This window comes from Pundamilia nyererei, unplaced genomic scaffold (assembly GCF_000239375.1).
Source record: "Pundamilia nyererei isolate P.nyererei 1_Seehausen unplaced genomic scaffold, PunNye1.0 scaffold00187, whole genome shotgun sequence".
NCBI lineage: Eukaryota > Metazoa > Chordata > Actinopteri > Cichliformes > Cichlidae > Pundamilia > Pundamilia nyererei.
Genome location: NW_005187588.1, coordinates 1,077,722 through 1,100,538, shown reverse-complemented (window position 1 = coordinate 1,100,538; position 22,817 = coordinate 1,077,722). Strand labels below are relative to the sequence as shown.

Sequence of the window (22,817 nt, the reverse complement as noted above, 5' to 3'; positions counted from 1 at the left end):
GATGTTGATCAGTGGATTCAGCGGGTAATTCCTCGCTGTGGATTTAAGGTGTAATAGACAGCAGGTCTTTAGATAGAGACAGACTGATAGACAGATTAAAATAGGTAGAACTTCACGCGCCATTTCATCACTACCTTCCTCTTTTCCTCTGTCACATTTGTCCCCTTTCCCTCTGTGTTTTGTTTGACGCTACGTCTCTACTTCTCACCGCCACACCTTTTTTGGGAGAGCTGCTTTAAAGCGTTACCACTGCTAGTCTATTCTCAATTAGCCCATATACACATGGACATTTAACTGAAAATTGCCTGTGCACTCAGCCGTAAGGTGAAAAATTTTGCCTACTAGCATAGGCCCACACCAGCTACTTTAGTCTCACCGCCCACCCCCTTCTTATGGACTGATAAAGAGGCTTAATGAATCCCTCTTTCTTGATTGTTCTGAGAGTGGGATGTCGTCATGAAGGAATATGAAGGACCGCTCGTTTTGCTCTGTCTTTGCTTTTGTGTCTCAACTCTGCTCCTCTGTAAAACATCTCCACTACAGTCTATAAATTATGTGTTACAGAAAAGAGTTAATTAGGTGAGTAGTGAATTAATAAAGCACTCACTTCTTCTTTGCAAGTGAGCGTATGCACATGCATGAAAAGAAGGTGTGTACCCTAAATACGTGTGCAAGAGCACAGCTGACGGAGCAAGAGTGTGCATGCGTTTGTGTACATTCGGAAGTCTGCATGAAGCTGGTGGAAATGTATTCTGCATGAACTTTCATCTGCAGGTGATGGCTGTTTTTGTATTTTCCACCACAGTTGCTTGCACGGTTTCACCTTTCGTCGTCGCTCTGTGACTAATTGGTTGTTTATCCACTTAAAAAAAAAGTCTGTATAATTGAGATTACATCTTCAAGAATTTCACACTCTCACACGTTCAGCTGCATTTCGGAGCACAAAATATCCCTCACTCATGCACTATTTCTAACGCGCAGAATGAAGCTTATACCTGGTGACTCACTCAGTTAGTCCAGTGCAGCGTGCAGGTGCATGGATTTACATCTGTTCATTACTATTCTCTCATTCCTTATTGTGCGCCTGAGCTGGTGGAGGTGCGTTAGCCAGTGCCAAACTGATGTCATCCTCCTCCTGTGTTATCTTTCTTCTTCTTGTTTCCTCCCCAGTGGGTCTGCGACAGATCGTTGACAGTGAATAAATCACAGACCTAATATCACTCATACACCAGCTTTGCTCTAATTGACTCTTCAGCAGGACTTTATTGAGTACAGTGCACACTAAAGGCGATGCAAAAGACTGTATGCTGGGAATTAGGCTATAAAGTCCCATTTCAAATTAAAATGGTTAGGTAAATAATACTAATATTTAACAAAGTTAGGAACTGCTTCACAGGAAGAAATTTATAAGCTTTAAAAAAACTCCTGGAAAAAAAAAAGAAAGGCAAATAATGAAAAATAAAAGAACATTGCTACCTTTTAAACATCCATGAAAGCTTTTCCATAAAAATGTTTTAAGAAGAGATTTAAAAGACAGTAAAGAAGTTCCCTTTTTGACCTCAAAGGTCGGACTGTGCCACAGTTTGGCAGCTCTGACAGCAAGCACCTGCTGACCTTTGTCTACTAGCAGAAACTTTGGGATAACCAGCAGATCGCCCTGTATACGCCCTGCCCTATGTAACAGGTTAATAAGCCCTTAATGTGCTTCAGATGAAAGATGTATGATCAGTGAGATTTTAAAATCAATACAAAGTGAGAATTTGCCTGTACTCAAGTAATGTGTTTATATTCTTGATGCCAGTTAGCTGTTAAAAAGTAAAAACAGAATAAATATCCTAAAAATGATTAAAATGCACCATTAGACAAAAGAGAGCAAAAGTGAACTGAGTCTGTAGGTAAGAATAACTACAGGATAACAATAACTAAATAATAAGAGTCACACCTTTTAATGATCTCCTATTAATTTAATCTGTTTTGTGTCAGTATGAAAACAGTTTCTAGGCATTTCTCATAAGCAGCTGTAAAATAGAACATGATTTTTAGGCAGTCTTCATACATGATGTTGGACGTTCTCTATATAGACCAAAGTACTGGACCACATATTACACCAGCCAGTTGGTCATAGAAGCCAAAGCCATGAAGCTCCCGGCGCACAGTTTTTGTGCTGATGTTAATGAGTGTTGGCGACTTTTACGCACTGCTCTGTAACCTGGCACGGTCTAAGTCCTAAAGCCTTCACCTTTGCAATAATATATCTAACAGCTGATTGTGGGATATCTAGGAGGGATGAAATTTTAAAAACTGACAAAGTTTCCATGCTATCACAGTACCACGCTCAAACTCGGAGAGCTCGTTTAAAATTCTTTCACATATGTTTGTACAGGCAGGCTGGCCATGTGCTTGATTTAAACATCAGTGGCAACTGGGCTGAAAACACCTGAATTCAGATGTGTGGTTCAATACTTTGGTCCGTTAATGCTGTACATGAAAAACACAAAATCACCATTTAAAAACAAACTAATTTCACATGCCATAAAACAAGTAATCAGTTAGCCGCTGTTCATTTTGAGTAATATTGAGTTACGTATACATAACCATAAAAGCATTCACATTTACATCCATAAAATGGCTCTCTGGGATTGCATAATTCAATATTTTGAGAAGCTGTTGGTTCATAGCGAGGATACTAAATGAATAAACAAATAAGCCTTGTCCAGTTGTTTAATGCAAAAGGTTTATGTAAGGATGTACCGCATTATTCTACGAGTCAAGCCATCAGAATCATATTAATGCCACTATGAGAGTCAGAGATAATTAGAAGGAGTCAGAGAGAAAGATGGATTTTTGTAAATAAAATTTGTTGAATGAATAATTCATTTCACTGCCAGACGGGATTAAAATTCTACACATGCACATATCCTCTGACAGTTTTCCTAAGGGCTAAACTCTGTGTACCTACATATCCTGCATCTACTTCAAGATGCAATAAATACGCACATGTTGCCAGAAATAGGCATATCCTATCTTATGAGCGTGTGCCAGTAAAGATCTGTTAAAGGATGAAAAACTAGACATAGCATACATTAGTCAGGCTACAGCTTAGATATTTTTAATACTGATGGATCATTACATCATTTTATACCACCACAAGGGAACTTAGTGATTTGAGACTGCGACCATGTGCAATGAACTTGCAGGTTTCTTGCCTTTGTAATGGTTATGCATAGATGGGGACCAGTTACTGTCCTCGATGCATCAAGACAGAGTTAGTCTGCTATTAGTCTGTAAATTAATAAGGTCAAATTGGGAATTTGACCTTATTAATGTGCAACATGTTTGTGATCAGTTGACTGTGATGAATCTCAAATGCGCAGCTATCTGCATACACAGCAATGCACATTAACTCCTTACATTCAGAGTTGAGCTCTAACCTCAGAGAGATGAAACAGAAATTTAAAAATTCCTCTGCAAACTGTGGTGGGCTGCGAATCTTTGGAGACAGGTTGCCTCCGCAGTCACCTTTCAATCTAAAGTGGTTGCCCAGATGATGAGGATGTTGCGTGCTCGATGTTTGGGTGACCTTGTCTTTGGTTGCAACTGGGAACCGCTGATTTTTCCAGGTCACAAGCTGGTGGTCATCTAATGTGACCAAGCCATCACAGAGCACGAGACTGATGCGCTGCAGCAACTCTGGTCCTTAGTGGAGCTTTTACACGATACACAAAAACATTTTGCAATTTTGAATTGCAGTCCGTTAAAACTTAATCAGTGTTTTGAAGTTTGTCAGTGGTGGCCGGTGAATCTTATTCAATTTTTTTATGCGATGTCCGACCCAGAGTGAGGAAAAACCATTTAATTCAGCTTACAAACCAAATGTAACATTCATTTAATATATGAATGTACAATTAATGCCAACATTAAAAAGAAGTTCACGTAGTTCTGTATAAAAAAACAACTCACCGTGAACATTTAACTATGATTTCTAACACTTCTTAAACACTTCCTTGTAAAAAATAACTTACTTTCAAAGTTATTTGTACATATTAAGTAAAATGTTCCTGTAGTGTGTAAATAATAATTAGTTGCTCTGCTTGTTCTTTCGTAGAATAATGGACAGTGCTGTTAATTTCCTCCCATAAATGTTTCATGTCTCTAACAGCCTAGGCTTTATCCGTTCCCGCTGTTTTAAAAAGCAAGCACGGAAAGCTAAATAATGCATCTGCATGGCTGCATCCAACTTTTGCTGCACCAGTTAGAAGTCCTGCGTATATACTGTGTTTTTCAACCTGCTGTCTGATGATGACGTCCACTTGTTTTTTACTTGTACCTTCTTCTCCCCTTTAAGACACCACGTAGGAGTCCAAAAGATCAGCTGATGATGATTTAGGGTCGAATTAAAATCCACAACCTGAGTCACAATGCTGCGCCCAAATTTAGCCTAGCCTCAATACAAAGCCTGTCACTTCGACTCTTCAATCTCCACCTTCTGTGTTCTCTCTCCCTGATTTTGTTCTTGATTGTATCTCTGCCACTTTGGCCTTTCTTTCAAAGTTTGGTCCCTCTATGCCACTACTCTTAGTCCACTTGCAGAATAAGTTACGCCTCTAGTAGTTCGCCCAAAGAGCGTTGTCCTAGACACCTCAAAGCCAATCCTGCTTTTTATTTTTATATTTTTATGCATAGAAACAATAGCAAAATCAACAAAATAGATAAAGGTAAAGGCATGCAATATCTGAAGCTTATAATCTGCATGACAATGTCGCTGTTTAATGAATGCAGGACAGGACAAGCAGAAAGACAGAGCTCTCTGGTTCAAAAGAACTTTAGCCCTAATTTTATTTTCACCATTGATGCAAACGACAGGGAGGTAATACAGAGAGAGAGAGAGACAGAGAGCTGCCTGGCATGAGGAGAGAGCCCAAACAACCAGATCACACTTTTTTAACTTAAATGACCCTGATAGTGTTGAGAATTTAAGCTGTCATCCCTGAAAGGATATCATCTTTCAGTAATGTATGCAGATGTATGTCTTCAGACTCATGGGAAAGACAAAGTAGGGGTGATTTGCAGGCTTTTTATCCCTGAGACTGGTTTAGATCATTAAGGTTAGGAAAGTTTGGATTTATTTATTTATTTATTTCCTGAAGCAGGCTGGATGATTCCTGTGATCAGCTGTTCATGTGCCAAATTACATCACAATTAAAAACACACCTTTCAGATTTTCATGTATTTTGAAACTGGGGTTGTTTTTTGTTTGGATACCTTGAAAATGGCGCTGTCTCTAAAGCACTTTAGGTCAGCTTCTGTTGTTTAAATATGCTAAAAATAAAATAGACGTGACAGTCAACATAAAAAGGTTTAAACATTTTTCATACTGCATGTCTGAGGTCTATTTTTTCAACACAATTCAACAGGCATACTGAAGTTAGAGGATAGAAACAAAGTATCGATCCTATTGTGCTAATATCGGTCCGACACAAATACCAGCGTTGTTATCAATACTGTCGATATTTGAGTTGATCCTCCCACCTTTAGCCTACGCTGCTTTACTCTGTCGGCCCTGGAAGATCTGTGTAAAAACAGGGAACAAGCAAGTTTAAAAACAATCATTTAATTTGCACATAGATTTAAGGATTCTGCACATTTGAAAAACAATAAATTGATCAAAAATCAATAATGACACTTTTAACCATGAAGGGGAATCACACCAGAGACTTTTTAAGCTTAAAGTCAAAAGTTCTGTCCTGCTCCCATAAAACTCCCAGAAGCCCATTGAATTCTTTACAACAGCCACTTGTTTTGTGCGCTGACCTGAGCACATAGTGGAATAAATATCTATAGCTATAAAATATTAGAGTCTTGAGGATTTCAGTCACACTCTACTAGCCAACTCCTGTTTTTGAATATTTTAAATTCAGCATTTGCTTTTTAAGCTGTCTTCTTCATGCCTATCCCCACTGGTGTAATGTGCATCATGTGACATGTGATAAATTGAGGGCTGCAATTCTGAAATGATCAGACATAAACAATCGCAATCTGAAACAGTAACAGATGAAAACCAGGATGTGGATGTATAATCTCCTAGTGTGCTCTGTGTTGGTATATATTCTGGCAGAAGAAAGTAAATTTTTTAGCATATCTTTCCAAAAAATCGTACCTAAAAAAATCAGTGTTGCATTGATTCATTAATTTAATAACGAGCCTTAAAGCCAGCGTGTTTACTGAGTACAGGCAGACCTTATAAAGGCCTGAGAAGGAAAAAAAACTACCAAAAGTATCTCCTGTGAAAAAAACAACAACAACAACAATGTAACAACATTCAGCACATTCAGATTGCAGTGAAAGGGGCATGTAGACACAGCGGCTTGACTGAGTTAAGCCTTGACCTCAGAGGCAATTGACTTGTGTACACAGTGGCTTTCAGCCATCCGCAGCCTTACTCGGCCATCTGACTCTTTCCTTGTCTCTTTCAGACGAGGAGCGGGCCGGCAAGCCGAGGATCATGACTGGCTAAATTAAGCAAAGGCACAGAGCGACAGAAGAAGGAATAGAGGGAAGCAGGAGAAGAAGAAAAAGACGAAGAGTACGCGCACATATACACACTCTGCTGCTCATCTCCTCATCTCCACGGCAACAGTATTCACACACTTGCAGACTTGAGGAAGGAGACCTGCATCACCAACTTTGGAGGAAGAGGAAAGACAATCAGATGGAAAAAGACGAATGAAAGTCCGCCCGTTCGACACTCTCCGTTCGCCATCATTCGGCTTTTCTTCCCCATAAGAGTGCTGACATTTTGAGTTGATGATCCGTTTTTAAATTCCTCTAAAACGCTCAGTGAAAAGCATTTTTCAGCCAGTTTGGATCTGGTTCTTTGCAGATTAGACTTTTTGTTCTTGGTTTTTTAAACCTTCCTGCTCCCTCCCACCCCACCACCACCACCACCACTACCCCCTCACACTGATAACAGCCCAAGCATCACCCCTCTCCACCCATCAAGCACAACTCTGCTCATCCCTCAGCCTGCTAGACCTCACTTTTCAGCCCTCCGCGTGTGCCTTCGTCTGTCCACCATCCCTTCATCCGAGGCTATGAGAGGAGGAGTCGAATCCCAGATCACTCCATCATGCCAGTTCTGAAGAGTAGAGAGGAGATCCGGGCTGGCAATGTTCAAGGTAGGCCAGTGATTTAAGTAATTGGGGCTGTGCATATGTGTCCATGGGTATCGCTTAAAACTTCACCCCAAATTACATCTTTGATAAGCCGGGGAATCAGAAAATGGTGAATAAAATCTCTATCGCAGCAGCTCAGCGGAGTCTAAGGTGACACACACAAATATAAACGACGTGCAATTTAAAATGACATTTAGCAGCCATGGAAATGCAGATTCTTTCTATTTCAGAGGCTGCAAATGGGTGGCATTTCCCACTGAAAATTGACTTAGATTGCCTTGTTTTTCTCACATTTCACAGCTTTTACTACTTTGATCAACTTAATGAACTTTCACATGTACTGTAACATCTGAAACGCTGCCACCACTGTGACCGCTGATATCCGGCAGTTGCGATTAACTCAACCCTTATTTAACCTTCTTAGAAACTGCCCTCGTTCATGATAATTTCAGGTCATGTAAACTACGAGAGGAGGTGGAAATAATGGCTTAATGGCCGCTTTGTGAAATATGAAGGATTTCCTTCATGGTTTGATCGGGTCAAACTAAATGTATTTTTCCGTATAGTTAAAAAAAAAAGGTCTGATAATAAAACACTGCACATTTTTCATGCAGTTTAAATAAATCTTCAGTTCTATTCATGCACATTGCTTAACAAAAGGCCCGTTTTAGAGGGTAAGTCACTTTCTGTGGCCATGTTTATTTTCAGTAAGAGTGAGCAATCACAAGAAACAGAAGAAACAAAACATTTATAGTGCAAAAGGAAAAAAAGTACAAATTGCGTGTGTGGGGTTTTTTTTGTTTTTGTCACTTGTTCTTTCTCGTGGTGCTTTGTGAGGGAGCTCGGTGTCGAGATAAGGGATAACGAGACACTAGCTTCAATAAGCACATCAAAACGAGGAGTTGTGCCGCTTCACGAGGGAAAACAGGTCTAGACAATAGTGACTGCATAAAGCAACAGAGTGGAGGAAGCTGGAGCCGATTTTATTGCTGAGCTCGTGCTCCTGGCAGCCGCTCAGGAGTTCGACCGATGAAAGGCATATTTAAAAGTTGGAGGGGCGCAGAAAGACAATGGAACGAGGTGTCTGAGAGGCTGCAAGTAAAATAAGCCTTTAAAGGAGAATTTGCATGGCTTTCATTAGCGACAGAGCGCACCGTTAGATCAGGGGAAAGTGCGTTCGTGTCTTCCTCGACAGTTTTGAAACAGAATATGTGCAAAATCCTTTGTTCTGTCACTGCGTCCGGCTCCTGCCAGCAGAGCAGCTCTAGGATTTGTCTCCTGGTGGCATCGCGGATTAGATTCTTGGCCGGATTGGTGTTTAGCAACGGGTGAGGCCAGTTTACGCTCCCAAATCTTTGAACTAATTTGCGCTCGCCGGCTCACAGGAGTCTGATGTAACTATCTGATTATGATGCACGTCTTTGCCGAAGCGTGACTTGGAGGAGGTGTGACAGCTGGTGTGTCCCTCCCTCGCAAAACACAACATCTTCAACAATGTACCGGCTGTATTCTGCTCACTTATTAACATATGCTGTTCAGGCTCCGCGGTGTCCAAATTCCTGCCCACAGTATTTCAATCAAAACTTCGTTTTCCATTTCAACACTCTGATTTTCCGTTATGATGACAGCGAGCAGGAGAGGGGTTAAGGCGTGGCAGACAAAAAAGAAAAAGGAAGAAAAACAGGCAAAGATCCAGTCGCAGGCGCCAAATCCTGAGGGAGCTTCACTGACACTGGATGAAGGAGGCAGCTTTGTAGACAGATGTACCTCGGAGTGTATAAGCAGCAAGGCCTTGGAGGGGTGTGCGTTGTTGTTGCGCCGCTGTGATGCTGCGTGTTTTTCCGGAGGGCGGGTTGGGCAGAGAGGATTACTGGATCTGAGCACTGGCTCTCTTGTCAGGCGGGAAGCGTGGCCCTTGGTTTGATCGGTGAACCGTGAACGGAGTGGCAGCAGTGAACTGCCATGACTGTACCGAGCCGAGATGTTGATGCTGGAGCTCAGAGACAGCCGGCTGAGTCAGTTTTGGACGCGAGCCTCATGTGACCAGCTTTACAAATGTTGATTGAGTCGTCGAAGGATTACAGGTGCTGAGCAGCCTGGTGTTTATTGTTTACCCAGAGCCAGAGAGAGAGAGAGGGAGAGGCAGAAGTGCAAAGCAGCTAAGGTGCAGAAATTCCTCATCCACCCATGCATTTGTGGGGTTCTTCCTTCGTGTATAATGATAAAAAAAAAAAACCTCTGAAAAGATGCTCTTCACTCAGTCGCCAGTTCACAGCTGAAATCTGGATTCTTCCATGTGTATCCTGTTCGGTATTTTTTTTTCTGCTTCCATGCTTCCAATTAGTTTGCCTGGCACGCAGGTCCTCACAGCATCTTACTGTGTTAATATTTCAGGTAAATACAACAGTCCCGCCTGAAGGTAGAACTGACGCAACACCTAACAGCTCTGACACCTTATTAGAAACCAGATTGAACAGATAAGACGTGCTGCCACGTTATCAGTTTGAATGCATTTCAGTGCAGCCCCCTTCCACCGTGCTTATCGACGACCGGTGGGCTGACGAACGACAGCTTTAGATCCAAGTTTCATCAACTTTGAAACCAACAATTTAACATTCGCACTCACTCCACGCAGCGGTTGACCCGCTCAGTGCAGGTGAGAAACCCTCAGAGCGTAGCCATGTGAATTTCTAATAGTAATTGTACCTCCTCTCTTGAGATGACGGCCAGCTTTTCACTTCACCTTCAAGTGAGGCCCTTCAGAGCTGATTAGGTAGGACGACATGTAGCGAAAGCTCTTTAGTCTGACTTTCCTTCTAAATTACGCTGTAGGAGTAACATTGTTCTGTTCTGGTTGCGGCACCTCTGCTCGCTCGCTTGATCGACGGTACGAGTAGCTGTACGGGAGTTGCCTTTTTACGGTCAACAAACAGCCTAATTTTTCATTGTTATGCAGAGCGACTGGTTCCTCGCGTCATCTCTCAGGTGATTTGTTGTTCTTTTTATTTATTCGTCAGAATTTGTAAAGTCCCTGGGCCGACCCACTGAGCAGTTTCCCGGTGATTAGGTGTCTAAATGGTAGACAAACAGTGAGGTTAAAATTGTTTTTTGTTGGTGTAAAAGTGATGTCAAACTCACACCCAGCTGCTGTTTTGTCATCGCATCAAAAAGAAATCTTGCAACAGGGAACAAAGAGAGAGAAGCTTAGGTGAGACTCATGTCTGTGACACATGAACTGTGAAGTCATACTTTCTAATATTTAGCACACAGCAGGCTACTGCTAAAAAACACTTCAGCGTGTCTTAGGTGAGGGTGCTGCTTGCATCGAGTACAGAGGCAAGAATCAGAATGCTCTTCTACTAAAAAATATTTGGAAATAATTTTAGGTAAATGAGCCAAACTGGATGAGCTACTCGGCTGTCACGCAGGTTCCTTCAGAGCTGCCTTAATTTTTTATGGCACAGATTCAAATAAGTGCTCAGAGAGTTTGAGCCATGTTGACACGATAGCATCTCACAGTTACTGCAGATGTGTCAGCCGCACCATGATGTGAATCTCCCACTTCACCAATTCCCAAAGGTGGTCTACTGAACTGTGATCTGGTGAGATGATTTGAGCCTTGTGACACGATGCTTTCCTGCTGGAATCAGCGATCAGAAGATGAGTGCACTGTGGTCACAAAGGTTTGGACATGGTCAGCAACAGTACGCAGGCAGGCTGTGGCGTTTAAATGATGCTCAGTTGGTACTAAAGGGCCCAAAGGTATGCCGAGAAATTAGACGACCTGACAGCAGGCGATGCCGAGTGAACAGCAGCCTCACTTTCTGTTCATGGGGGACAGGAATGACACCTGGTCTTCTGCTGCTGTAGCACATCTCCTTCAAGGTCTGACAGGTTTCAGAGATGCTCTTCTGCATACCTTGGTTGCAACAAGTGGTTATTTAAGTTCCTGTTTCTATCAGCTCAAATCCATTCTCTAGCAAACAAGAGAAATATATACAAATATGAGAGAAAACAAGAGACATTGTCACCCCATAATAAGAACCCATTGTGTTGAGGTTCTGATTATATGCGCTGTCAACCAGATGTTACTTTTACATCCAATAAATTTCATTTATTGGTCTTTATCTGCGCATATAAGCTCTTAGCCCAGAAACCATCTGGCTGTGAGAATCAGCTTTTAGATTAACCAGCTATTTCACATCTTTATCGAGCATCTTTTGATATTTACGGCTGTATTGGTGTTACATCATTTGTAATGCCTGGCCTAACCTGTGCTACATCTAGCTTTGGCAACATAAAATGGCAATTTAAATGTGTTTACCGCAACATACGGGGTTCATATTTATACGTGTTTGTGTGGCATGTAAATTAAGCGATGAATAATTAAACTGCCCGGGCCAAAAGTGGTCTGTATTTAGCTGGAGAAATAGCATAGCAATAGAAAACAATGGCAGCCCAGCGTAGAACTTTGTCATTTGGACAATCAGTTGCACTTTTATACAATTTACATGATAAAAAAAATAAAAGATCGATTAAAATGGTGATCGGTGGTTCGTACAGACAGTGTGATAACACAAAGTGTACACGCAATCTCATTTTTATTAGAGAGTGAGAGAAACCCAAGATGCCTCTTCTACCTCTCCTCTTCAGTACCTAGTCATGTGTGACTGCGAGAGAAGGAGGAAGAGCTAAGAATAGAGAAAAGGGGGCCCGATGCTGTGATGCCGCCGCTACCCACGTTCTGTAACTGAGCGTGCTCTCGACACCATTTCTGCTGGCCTGTTTGTGCAGGCTCTGCTCACCATATACACTGCAGCTACCTCAGTGGAAATACTTTTCTTTTCGTCAAGGTATCAGATGCAGAAGTTCAGCTAGAAATGGCTCTTTCATCCTTCCTGTGTTCGATAATAACACGATCTGACTGTCACACATGGAGAGATTTAATCAGAAACAGTCACTCTTTATGTCATGCCAAGGGGAGCCTGTTTGAAGCTCCTCCACCGACAGGCAGGGACTAGAGCGAGAGGCTTTTTTAATCGGTTTTCTTTTTAAAACACAGATAGAAGAGACTGAAACAAAAGACAAGATCTGGCACCGAGGGCCGAGGTGCAGAGACAAGTAGAACTGATGGAGGGTTAGATAGCAGAATAAGATTGAGTCGTATTTGATGATATTGTCCTCAAAAGGCTCACAAGAAAGAGACACCGGGACTCCCGAGAAATCACGTTGTGCAGATGACTTCGCTAAGAGGGGATTATAAGGCGATAATTATGTTTTCAAAGAGGGAGATGATGAAAGATAGAGAAGGAACAAATATATTAGAATCAAAAGAAGAAATAGGTTTGTGTGATGGCACTCATCAGAACACAAAACTTGCTGCCAGATGGCTAATTTATTTACAGATATGCTAGAAACACCACCTGCTGGATAAGAAAGTAACATAGTTTCCATCTTCTGTAAGGTAAAATCAGGATTTTACTGCAGGGCTTGCTGTGCCGTGCCGTCTTGTTTATATTTAGCAGTGTTAACAGCAGGTGGTATCTACTTGCCAAACCTGTTCAAAGTGTCAGTGAATCTGTCTCCATTTGACCCTCAGTGGGGGCAACTTGTCAATTAATTAGCCGTGACTTGAGACCGAGAGTGGGTTTGAAGCGCAGACAGCTGCAGGAATGAGGAGGAAAATGCCCCCGCTCAAATACAGAGCCGAACAAGAAGCAGCGAGATGTACTTATTGGGGAAGGAGCTGCGGCTGTCAGCGTTTTTTCTTCTTCTTCTCCCCTTAATGAAGCTGTGGAACAGGTGATCAGTGAGACAGAGAGGAGGATTAAAGGTAGAGTTAACCTCTCGGGAGGGTAAACTGGAAGGTGAGCGCTTCTGCGAGATTTAGGTCTAAGTGTAGGAGTGTGTGTGAGCCAAGCGCAGAGGGCAGATCACGTCCTCAGTGTATAAAAGATTTCAATTTGCCCCTCCCGACATTTGTTGCAATCAGTCATCAAATGCCTCCAAGAGCTGAAAGAAAGCTCTCACATTAATATTCAAACTAGAAAACGCACTGATGTTTCCTGAAAACCTCCAGCAACAGCAGCCGTGCACGCCTGCGATGCACTCACAGGTGAACTTCACGGGTAAAACACTGACCTGATGTTATGATTCACTGAAGAGAACATTGGAGATCCAAGTGCAGGGCTCCGGAGGCCAAATAATTCAACAAAAAAAACCCCCAAAACAATCTTTTAGCATTCATTACATACTTTTATTTAACCAGGAAGCCCCATTAAGCTGAGATTTCCTGACAAAGCGAAACATGGCCAAGGTAGCAGCCATACAAACGCAATACATTTTACAAATGCCACAGATACAACATAAAATGCAAGCTCTACAACATGATATACAATACACAAATACCCGCAACAAAGAAACACAAGTTGCCTTTCAGGAAAAAACCACAAGTCTCCTTCACCACATTCTGGGTGATGCTTTTAGATTCAGCAATAGAGTTTTTCCCACATCTGTTGAAACCCTCAGCCCATCAAAAACCATCCATTTGGAGGAGAATAGCAGGAAAATATTGGAGCTGAGACATAACAAAGGCTCAGAAGTAAACTGGAAGTACACCCAGTATCGCTTTACAGATACTATTTTTATTTAAAACCAGTTTCCTGTTTCCTGAGAGTTTTCAGTAAAGGCCAACCCAAATGATGGAGAATGTACTGGTGGGAAGGTTTTTAACAGAAAAATACTATGTGTGTACACTTTCAGTGGATTTACCCTCAGATATAACAATTCTAAAATCATTAACCCTGATTGCTGATTGCACTTACTGTAATGTACTCAGTCGACAGTGTTTACAAGAAAAGTTTAATCCAAAGAGTCCAGGAATGCACAGCGGACCATTGTGACACAAAGCAGATGACAAAGGGAAAGACAGGACTGTGCAGCGTACACACTCAGAGATGACTGTGGATGAGACACAGATGAAAGCAGTTCAGCTTATCTATTAGACGTAGGTGGATCAATCTAAATATCGATAGTATTGATAACAATGCTGACAGTGATATTGGATTGATACTAGCATGATAGCATCGATAAATTGTTACTGAACAAAGTCCATCAGGTTCAGTAGCCCACTGAATTGTGCTAAATAAATTGTTCCTTTTGAAATGAAAGAAATATACGTGTTTTGACTGTCACCTCTGTTTTATTTATTGCCTATAGCACAGTTAAGCAGAAGCTGACCCAGAGGGATTCAAAGACAGACACATTTACATTCAAGGTCACCAAAAAAATCCAGGTTCAAAATACATCACACAAGTGATGATGGTTCATCTCATAAACCATGACACACTGCTCTGCCCTGCATAAACTGGCGTTATAGGCTTAAGGTATCAGCATCGGTACTGGTATCTGCAATTCCCTGCATTTACTTGATACTGATTGATACTAAAATGTGCAGTATGGCACAGCACTATGAACTATACGATGACAAAAGGTGGGAAAAGAACAGGACGTGAAACCAAAACCTTCAAAGTAAAACAGGAAGTAACAGACTGGGATATTTTGGAAAATGCAGCTTTTTCTTAGCTTTTTGGATTTTCATCTACACATAAATTGTGTTTTAGGTCAATGAAAATGGAGCTTTTGAAAAAATAAAAGACTCCAAAAAGGACTTTTAAGATGAAGATTTTCAGAAACTCTATATAATCCAAGAAACCCAAAATAAAGATTTTGTTGTACAAGGTGCACACTTTATCTGTTCTTTTCTTCACATCGGCCTGTGTTGTTGTTTATAGGCTTCTGATAAGCCAGACGTTTTTTAGTGTTCTGATTATATTACCTGTTTGTTTGATATGCTCTCGTGCATTCATGTAGACTAGATTAAAAATCCCTCATTTAAAAAATAAACAGCGTGTGGATGTGGTAAATATAAAATATAAAGTGGTAAATATAAAACCACTGTGTTACAGCTGGTCACAGTAAAGCCTTGGCGGTACTGCATGGAGGTTATTTACCTCTTAGAGATATGTTGTTAAGCTTACTGGGTTTTAATTAAATACACACATGTTAACAGTTGGAATACGTTTTATTAAAAAGCCACCATGTAGTTGTAGTTATTCTTAAAAAACAGCCCCACAGAAATAGAATGTTTCATCCTTACAGGAGATACTGTACGCAGACTGTGAAGACCATTTTTAAACAAAGAGGAGCTGATTAGAAATTACCAACAGTTTGATTAACTGATGGTTTTTTTTCCCTCTGTAAAAATGCCCATTTTGAGATAGTCTCTCAGTTGTGGGGATTTGCTGCTCAGTTTTAATTTAACTGTAAGCCTAATATCATTGGATTATGAGTTGTTTGGACAGCAATTTGAAGAAAACTTGCAGATCAGTTAGTAATAAAAATAACTGTTGCCCTAGTTGGATAAATCCCCTAAAGCCGTTTCACTGTGTAATCACGACAATCTCAAACTAAACTGAAACAACAGAAACGGAACCTTTTAAAGAATAAATATATAATATATTAATACTGAACACCATAATCTTCTAATACTGCAAATATCTGCTATCCACATTTAAGCGTAACACTTCATGCGGTGCTCATGTGTTAATCTGAATGTTTCAGCTGATGTGTTGCATTGTGCAGCTTGTCTGTATGCAGTGTCCTCATCATTAGCAGCTCTGTCACTGTGTTGTCACGTTTTAAGGAATAAGCTTGTCTGTCTCTGCTGGATCTGCAGAACTCCACAGTCTTTTCTTCTGTCTGTGGCCAAGATTTTTAATGACTGTACTTCAGAAACTCTGGTTAGATAATCACAAAAAAACAAGCAAAACAGTGTTGTCTGGCAGGTTCAGAGTCACAAGCTTTGGCAGTTGAGTTTTCATTTGTGGGAATATTAACAAGGTTTCTCCTGACTTCAAATGTGGGGGGAGTGAGTCTGCGTACTCACTTCTGTATCCTCTGTATTTCTCAACATTTGATAAATGAAATATGTCCACAGTCCTTCTGATTTTCTTTCGATGGAAAGTCAAAACTCTTTTAGAGATGTTAAAATGTGTTTTATGTAGAAACCCCCCCAAATCATTGGCTCAAACACATTAAATTTGTCAGGTCTTTATTTGAATTTCCACCTTTTGCCATGTGCAAGGGAGAAAACAAAACAGAAACACACCATAGCCCTCGGTGTGACACGTGCATCCGCACACTGAGGAAAACTTGGCCAGAGGTTGGAGCAGATGTTTTCTGGATGTTATTTGAATGGTGACCAGCTGAGAGAGCTGAGAGGTTTGGTGCCGAGCGTTTAGACTCGCTCTAAGACACATCAAGGACATTTTTTCCTGTAATATTTGTTATCAGTGGTTGACAGTCTGGGTATTATATTTGCACAACAGCTCAGTAAATCCAACAAAATGACTTGTCTTCTTGGCACAGAGAGGGCAGACCAGCTGCCGATGCTGGAGGAGGTATGACGATGTGTAGTAGAGGAATTCAAAGGTCTGTGGCCTCAGGTAATTAAGGGGAATTATAAAACAGACAGAGTGGATAGCCACTGAGTTATTTTATCTACTCCCTTGATGCCACAGGCTTGCTATCAAATCCTCAAGAGAGCTGTAGCTGTTCAACACTCAGATTGTGCCACCAGAGAAGCAGTTGAGACCAAAATTGCTTGTGGATGGAAAACTACGGTATCATGTTTCTGCTTTTCAGAAAGGCCACTAAAAGAAACCTGCGAAAATACATTTCAGCCAAGGTTGAAAACATGGTGTGAGTGGCTTTTTATACACTGTGCTGTGGGTAGCACATTGTATCAGAGTGAGTTACAAGACCCTTTTTAAAAAGAAAAAGAAAAAACAGTGTGCACTGTAGGCTATTGTACCATTACATACATATTGCAGAAGCATGCACCGACGAAACAGAGGTGGTCCAGACCCTATGAGGCTCTAAAGGACCTGGACTGCTGTGGCAGTGTAACCTCAGTGGAATAAATGGCTTCAATGAGGTAATGAAGACCTCAGGGGATAGATGGATCCTGCCTCAACCCTGTGTTTGTCATCGTCCCTTTGCCTGAGTGTGTATATTCTGTTGTCCGCGTGTGCTCTGTCCCAGTCAGTTTATTTGCCTCTGATGAAGAGACCATATAATGTTGTTTCGAGGGCTGAGGCAGCTTCAGTACAACAGTAGAGATCCACAGTGCGTCTCGTTATAAGTGCAATTAGCAGGGAGAGGATTCTCGACCAAACTAAAGTGCACTTAATGAAACACACAAGACCCTCTTCAATAAGGCAGTGATTTTTCTCTGCCATTCTGGCCCGTATGCAACGCAGTGCGCAAGGTGACAGATTAGTCGGTCGGGAAGAAGTATTAAAGATTACTTAAACAGATTTTACTCCTCTCTTCTTTCCAACGTTCCTTAGGTTCATTGAAGTTTGTGGAGATTCACATTTGGAAAGCTGTCTTGAGCATTTCAAGTGGTTTGAGGTCTGGACTTTCCAGTACCTTCATTCTTTTGTTTTCCAGCCATTCTGTTGCAGTATGCTGTGCTTGGCATCACTATCCTGTTGCATGACCATTTTCAGCCAAGCTTTAACTGCCGGACAGATGGTGTCACATTTGACTCTAGAATACTTTGGTATACAAAGGAGTTTGGGGTTGGACTCAGTGACAGCAAGGTGCACAGGTCCCGTGGCTGCAAAACAAGCCCAGATCATCACCTCACCGGCACTGTGCTTAACAGCTGCTGTGAGGTGTTTGTGCAGATATGGTTTTTGCAGAAGTCTTGTGTTCAGTTGCACCTTTGCAATCCTAAACTTTGCTGCTATGTTATTTTCAGAGAGAGAAGCCTTTCTCCCGGTAACCCTTCCAAATAAGCCATACATGTGCAGTCTCTTTCTAATTGTTCTGTCATGAACTTTAACATTTCATATGCTAACTGAGGCCTATGGAGTCTGTGAAGTGGCTCTCAAGGTTTTTTGCAATTCCTCTGAGGATTGCAGGGTTTGACCTTGTGGTAGGTTTCCTGGGACATCGACGCCTGGGAAGATGTTTCTAATTATACAAAGATTACAAATTGAAATAGTGTTATAAGCCTTCTGAGATTGATGGGTGGTTACAATTGCTACTAACTACCAAAACCGCTTTTGCTGCTTTCATGGAGGTCCTCACATTTGCTGATGATCAGGTAATCAAGTGCATTTGACTAGCAGCACCTTGTTGTTACTGACCCTCTCGTTTGTGAAGGTGTACTTAGATTTCACACACTGCTTCTGCTTCTTGGCTTAGGTATAATAGGCCATATTTTGTTGTTCATCTGAGGCTGTATTTTACAAACTGAAAGAGAAACATTTATTTTTATTGCTTTAATATGTAAAACCTTAGAACTTTCAGAGGGTCTACTTTCTTTTTCAAAACTATATATCTTTTTATCTGCTTTCTCTCAGCCTCTCTCATCCCACTCAGTGACTAAATTAAAATCTTGAAGCATTCAAAGTGTCAACATGATTCAGTGCAAGAGGCTATTTATCTAATGGTCAATGCATTCCTGATATGAGGCAAAAACCAATTAACAAGTGCGATGTGGTTTATATGGTTTATTCCTTACAGACCCTCCGCTGTAATTTAAAAGAACACACGCATATCCACACAGCTGTAGCTGTTGACGTTTTTCTTTAGTCTTTAAATCACCATCCCGCAGCCTTAAATACTCATTTGAGGACCAAATTATTATTTGTGTTTAGTATTCGTCCACAGCTGGAAATAGTTCACGCAAATAAACAATTTGCTCATGTTTGAGAAATATTGGCTGAAAAATGAAAGGACCGGGCTGTTTTAATAAGGTCTTTCATCTTTTAAAAAGATGTTTAGATTCCTGTTTAAGAGGGGTGAATAATATTTAGGAAAATGTAAACGGGAGTGGCACAGATAGAGCAGGGTGGGGAAGCGTTTAAAGATGGACCGAGGCATATTTGGTTCTGGTCATTTGATTTCACGGTGAACAAAAGCAGCTTAGTCTGTATCTTTTTATCCAGTTATGACTGTAACAGTACAGTGGGGAGGCAGGGTATTTTGCTGCTAACAGCCAGGCCTCGCTGACAGTTGACTTTGTGAGACTTTGTGAGAGTGAATTGAATAATTATAGAGGATGTAAATAGAACTTTTGTTAGCTTCCACCACCTCTGCAGGAGAGTCATTATAGCTGCATGATGTCTGATTACCTGAGTGAATACAACGGTGTCACATGAGTCTGACTGACACATCACTTTTTGGTGAAATACAAGCTGTTCCATGGAGCACACGTCTTTTCCATCTATGAAACAGCTCGTGAGTCAGTTTTCTAATTCTGTTAAAAATAAAAAGGGTTACATCCTAAAGAGCTGTGACATTGAAACGCCGAAAACGACTGTCCTCAAAATGAAAGTGAGAGTGAGCGCTCAAAAATCCATTTTCAGAATTTCACTTCAATGTGTCGTTTAGCAGCTTAAATAACAAAAATTATGTCAGCAAAAAGTTAAAATAAATTAAAATACATATTATGTCACCAGCACATGAATGGAAGCATTGAGCTAAAACGTAAGATCAATAGGTACTTTCACTGTGGTCCCCAGTCACACAAGCTTGGAGATCGGTCAGTGACTGCCTGGCAACGACTGGTCGCTAGGCAAAAATGCCTGGCAGGAGGTTGCTTGGTGTCACTTGGTGACACTGGTCGCACAGAGGTTTCCTCCCTTCAAGTGCATTAGGTGGAGTTTGCATGGAAGTAAAACACTCACCAACTACTTGCTATGCGGCTATGAAGGGTTCAACATTTACCTTGAATAAAGCAGGACCAGAATTATTGCCAAACTTGCAAGCTCCATCTCTGGGTGACCAACTGGTTATGGTAGCTACTTATAGCAATGCAATCAGAGTCAGGAAGTTCTCCTCCTATTTTTATTCTGGTGTGACCAAGGTATTGTAACGGTAATCTAATTACCGTTTTTGCAATAGTAATCCTTACTTTACTTGTTACTTTAAAAAGTAATCAGATTACAGTAACGCGTTACTGCCCATCTCTGGTTACCAGCTGTCAGCTACGTAAAAAAGGATCCTGGTGTAGAAAGTAATATTAAATAAATTCTAACAACAGCTTATTAAGCTTAAACGTGCTGCTGTTGTTTATCCGCTGGTTTCCTCTTTCTGGTGTAAAGTGGGCCAAAAACAAACAAGAGAGGCGAGAGTCGCGACAGAAAAGCCGATCAGCTGATCATTGATCAGTGTCATGATTGAAGTAGCAACAGGAGAGGCAGGGGGAGAGAGGCAGTCGCTCCATGTATCGGTTGTTAAGCTTAACGTGTAAATGCTTTACAAACACTCAGAGATGAACTTACACACTTGCTTTACTTCTCTCTTGGATAATTTTTTCAGAGATGAAATGCCGGTTTGGTAGCGAGGCTCCAAATGCTCAACCAGACCGCCAACAGGTCTAGTACCCCAAAGCCGCTCTATCATGTTACGCATGCTGCCCCGACCTGCTAAGGTTATCAGCTGAGTTGCGCCATGTGGCAAGTTTTGTGAGGTGCTTTTGTGATATTTAATGGATTGGATTACAGTTTTTATTTCTCTCCTATATCTGATACAGTAATTTAGGTCAGTATCAGACCGATACCGATACGTAATATCGGATCGGTCCATCTCTATTTTAAACTAGCTTCCTTCTGTGGTTTTAAGGCCCCTTTGGACATTGAGATATAGTACGCGAGACAGTTGCTGATTTGCTCCTGTGTGGCTGAAAAACCAGTCTCCCAATCTCCACCAGCTAATAGAGTACAGTTTTGAATTATTGATGCTGTGTTGGAGTTACGACAATAAGCAGAAATGTCAAACATTGTCACCTGCTGCTGCGTCTCACCGAGGGAAATCCAGACCTTTAAATTAAATAAAAACCCTCAACGCTGAGATTTTTTTTCCGCTGTTGGACTGTCGGCTCATACTATGTGTATTCCTCGAAGTCAAGTAGTTTTCTAATTCACCAAAGCGTCGAGTTTAGTGCAATTTGATATTACTTATAAGTCATGTCTGATGCAGCGTGTGCTTCAGCTCGGATGAGAAAAGTACCACTCTTACCTTTAACTGACCACCCACTGAATGTAAATGGGCTCCTTAATAGATATGCCTGTCAGCTTATGTTATCCACAATGCCTTTCAGTCACTATACAGTTCAACCCACCACATCAAGCCCCCAGGGATATAGCAGGGCCTGGTAATGATGGCCTACGTATGTTTCAAATAAAGTGGCAGCTTGAGTTTTAATGTCTCAGACGGCTGCTTAGAGCCTGTGCAGCATACACCCTGGAGTCTGTAATGCACTGCAATATCCATGGGAAACATGTGACCAGTAAAGTCCTCACAAATTGGGGGAATTGACAGGGGACAAGCTGATCAAAGCAAACTATTGATGGACTGATTGATCATGTCGATTTTTCACTGGCAGATTGGAGCCCTGTGATGGCGAGATTGTGCAGTTGCATGTCTTATGCAGCTCTGGTTATTCAATTGGTGGTCTGTGCCATTTGACAGACTTCTGTGATCAATGTTCTTTGTAAATGTTAAGGCCGATACGGTTGATGGCGCCATCTTATTGGCATGATCTAGCTCAGCCCAGATGGTGCTGTGCGCACATTAACCTCACGGTGTGCGTGTGTGTATTGGTGCATGTAGGGAGGGCACAAACTCATCTTCTCACATTGGGGAAAACATGAGGCCACGTACTCAATCAGGAGGGATGACATGTCTGACTGTATTAAGGATTTAACCATTCTCCAGATCCACACTCCTTATCTTCTGCTCATAATAAGTAAAAAATATTTTTTGAACTGCAGGCTTGATGATGAATCTGTTCACTCTTAACCTGAGGCACACCTGCTCTAGCCTTACATTATCAATTCTGTATTACCAAATAGCAACATGAGCACATGGCTAATTAACATAGCGTTACCTAATGCAAGAAGCTATTTCTGGACCTATATTTACACTCATGCTTGGACCAACACATAGGACATTTTTCATTATGAGCTATCTTTATTTCACTCACAAACAGACCGTATACAAAAGATGGACATAACCACCACCCATTAGTTAACAAGGTCATATTGTGAAGCCTCAAGCTGAGCATTTTTACTGTTGCCATTTTGGCTTTTTAAAGCAAGTTTGACTGGGAAACCCAGGGTACTGCAGGTGTGGATTGCCTAAGAGTTGTCCACAATATTATATGTGATACAACTGCCAGTTGCTAGGGAAAAATGTGTTATCCTTGCCTGGCTGGCAGTGGTTCCTAGCTCTCACTGGATTAAACTGGATGCAAAGAAGGTGCTGCACCAAAAACTTCCAAAGAGATTGCTTTGGTTGCTAGCAGATTGCCATAGTTGCTTGTAGTTTTTCATGCTTGTCTGTAAATACTGTGTACTGGTAGTACAACTTGGAAAAGTGCGACACAAATGGTAAATTGACTTCAAAATAGAATTGTTCCTTGGAACTACCAACGTGTTTTAAAATGTGCAACTTTTACTTTTAAGGCAAATTCTCTCCATCTCTGAATTGTGTTGCACTTTTCACTCTTTCTGATCTGATCTTTTGTACCTGGTATGAGCTCAAAATGTGGTCATAAATATTTTG

The 22,817-nt window shown here is 41.3% G+C and overlaps 1 protein-coding gene across 6 annotated transcripts in view; it reads left to right on the top strand.

Moving 5' to 3' along the window:
• The window catches only part of grin2bb (glutamate receptor, ionotropic, N-methyl D-aspartate 2B, genome duplicate b), a 129,625-nt gene that overhangs the window by 1,623 nt on the left and 105,185 nt on the right, over nucleotides 1-22,817 (top strand). For 4 of the 6 annotated variants that reach the window (XM_013914350.1, XM_005747070.2, XM_005747069.2 and 1 more), the window contains exon 2: nucleotides 6,474-7,175. In XM_013914350.1, coding sequence (XP_013769804.1) covers nucleotides 7,167-7,175 — 9 coding nt within the window. In that variant the 5' untranslated portion in view covers nucleotides 6,474-7,166. Of the gene's footprint in view, nucleotides 1-20; nucleotides 580-6,473; nucleotides 7,176-22,817 lie in introns of those variants that run through there. The other 2 variants (XM_013914349.1, XM_013914348.1) reach the window with 2 other exon arrangements.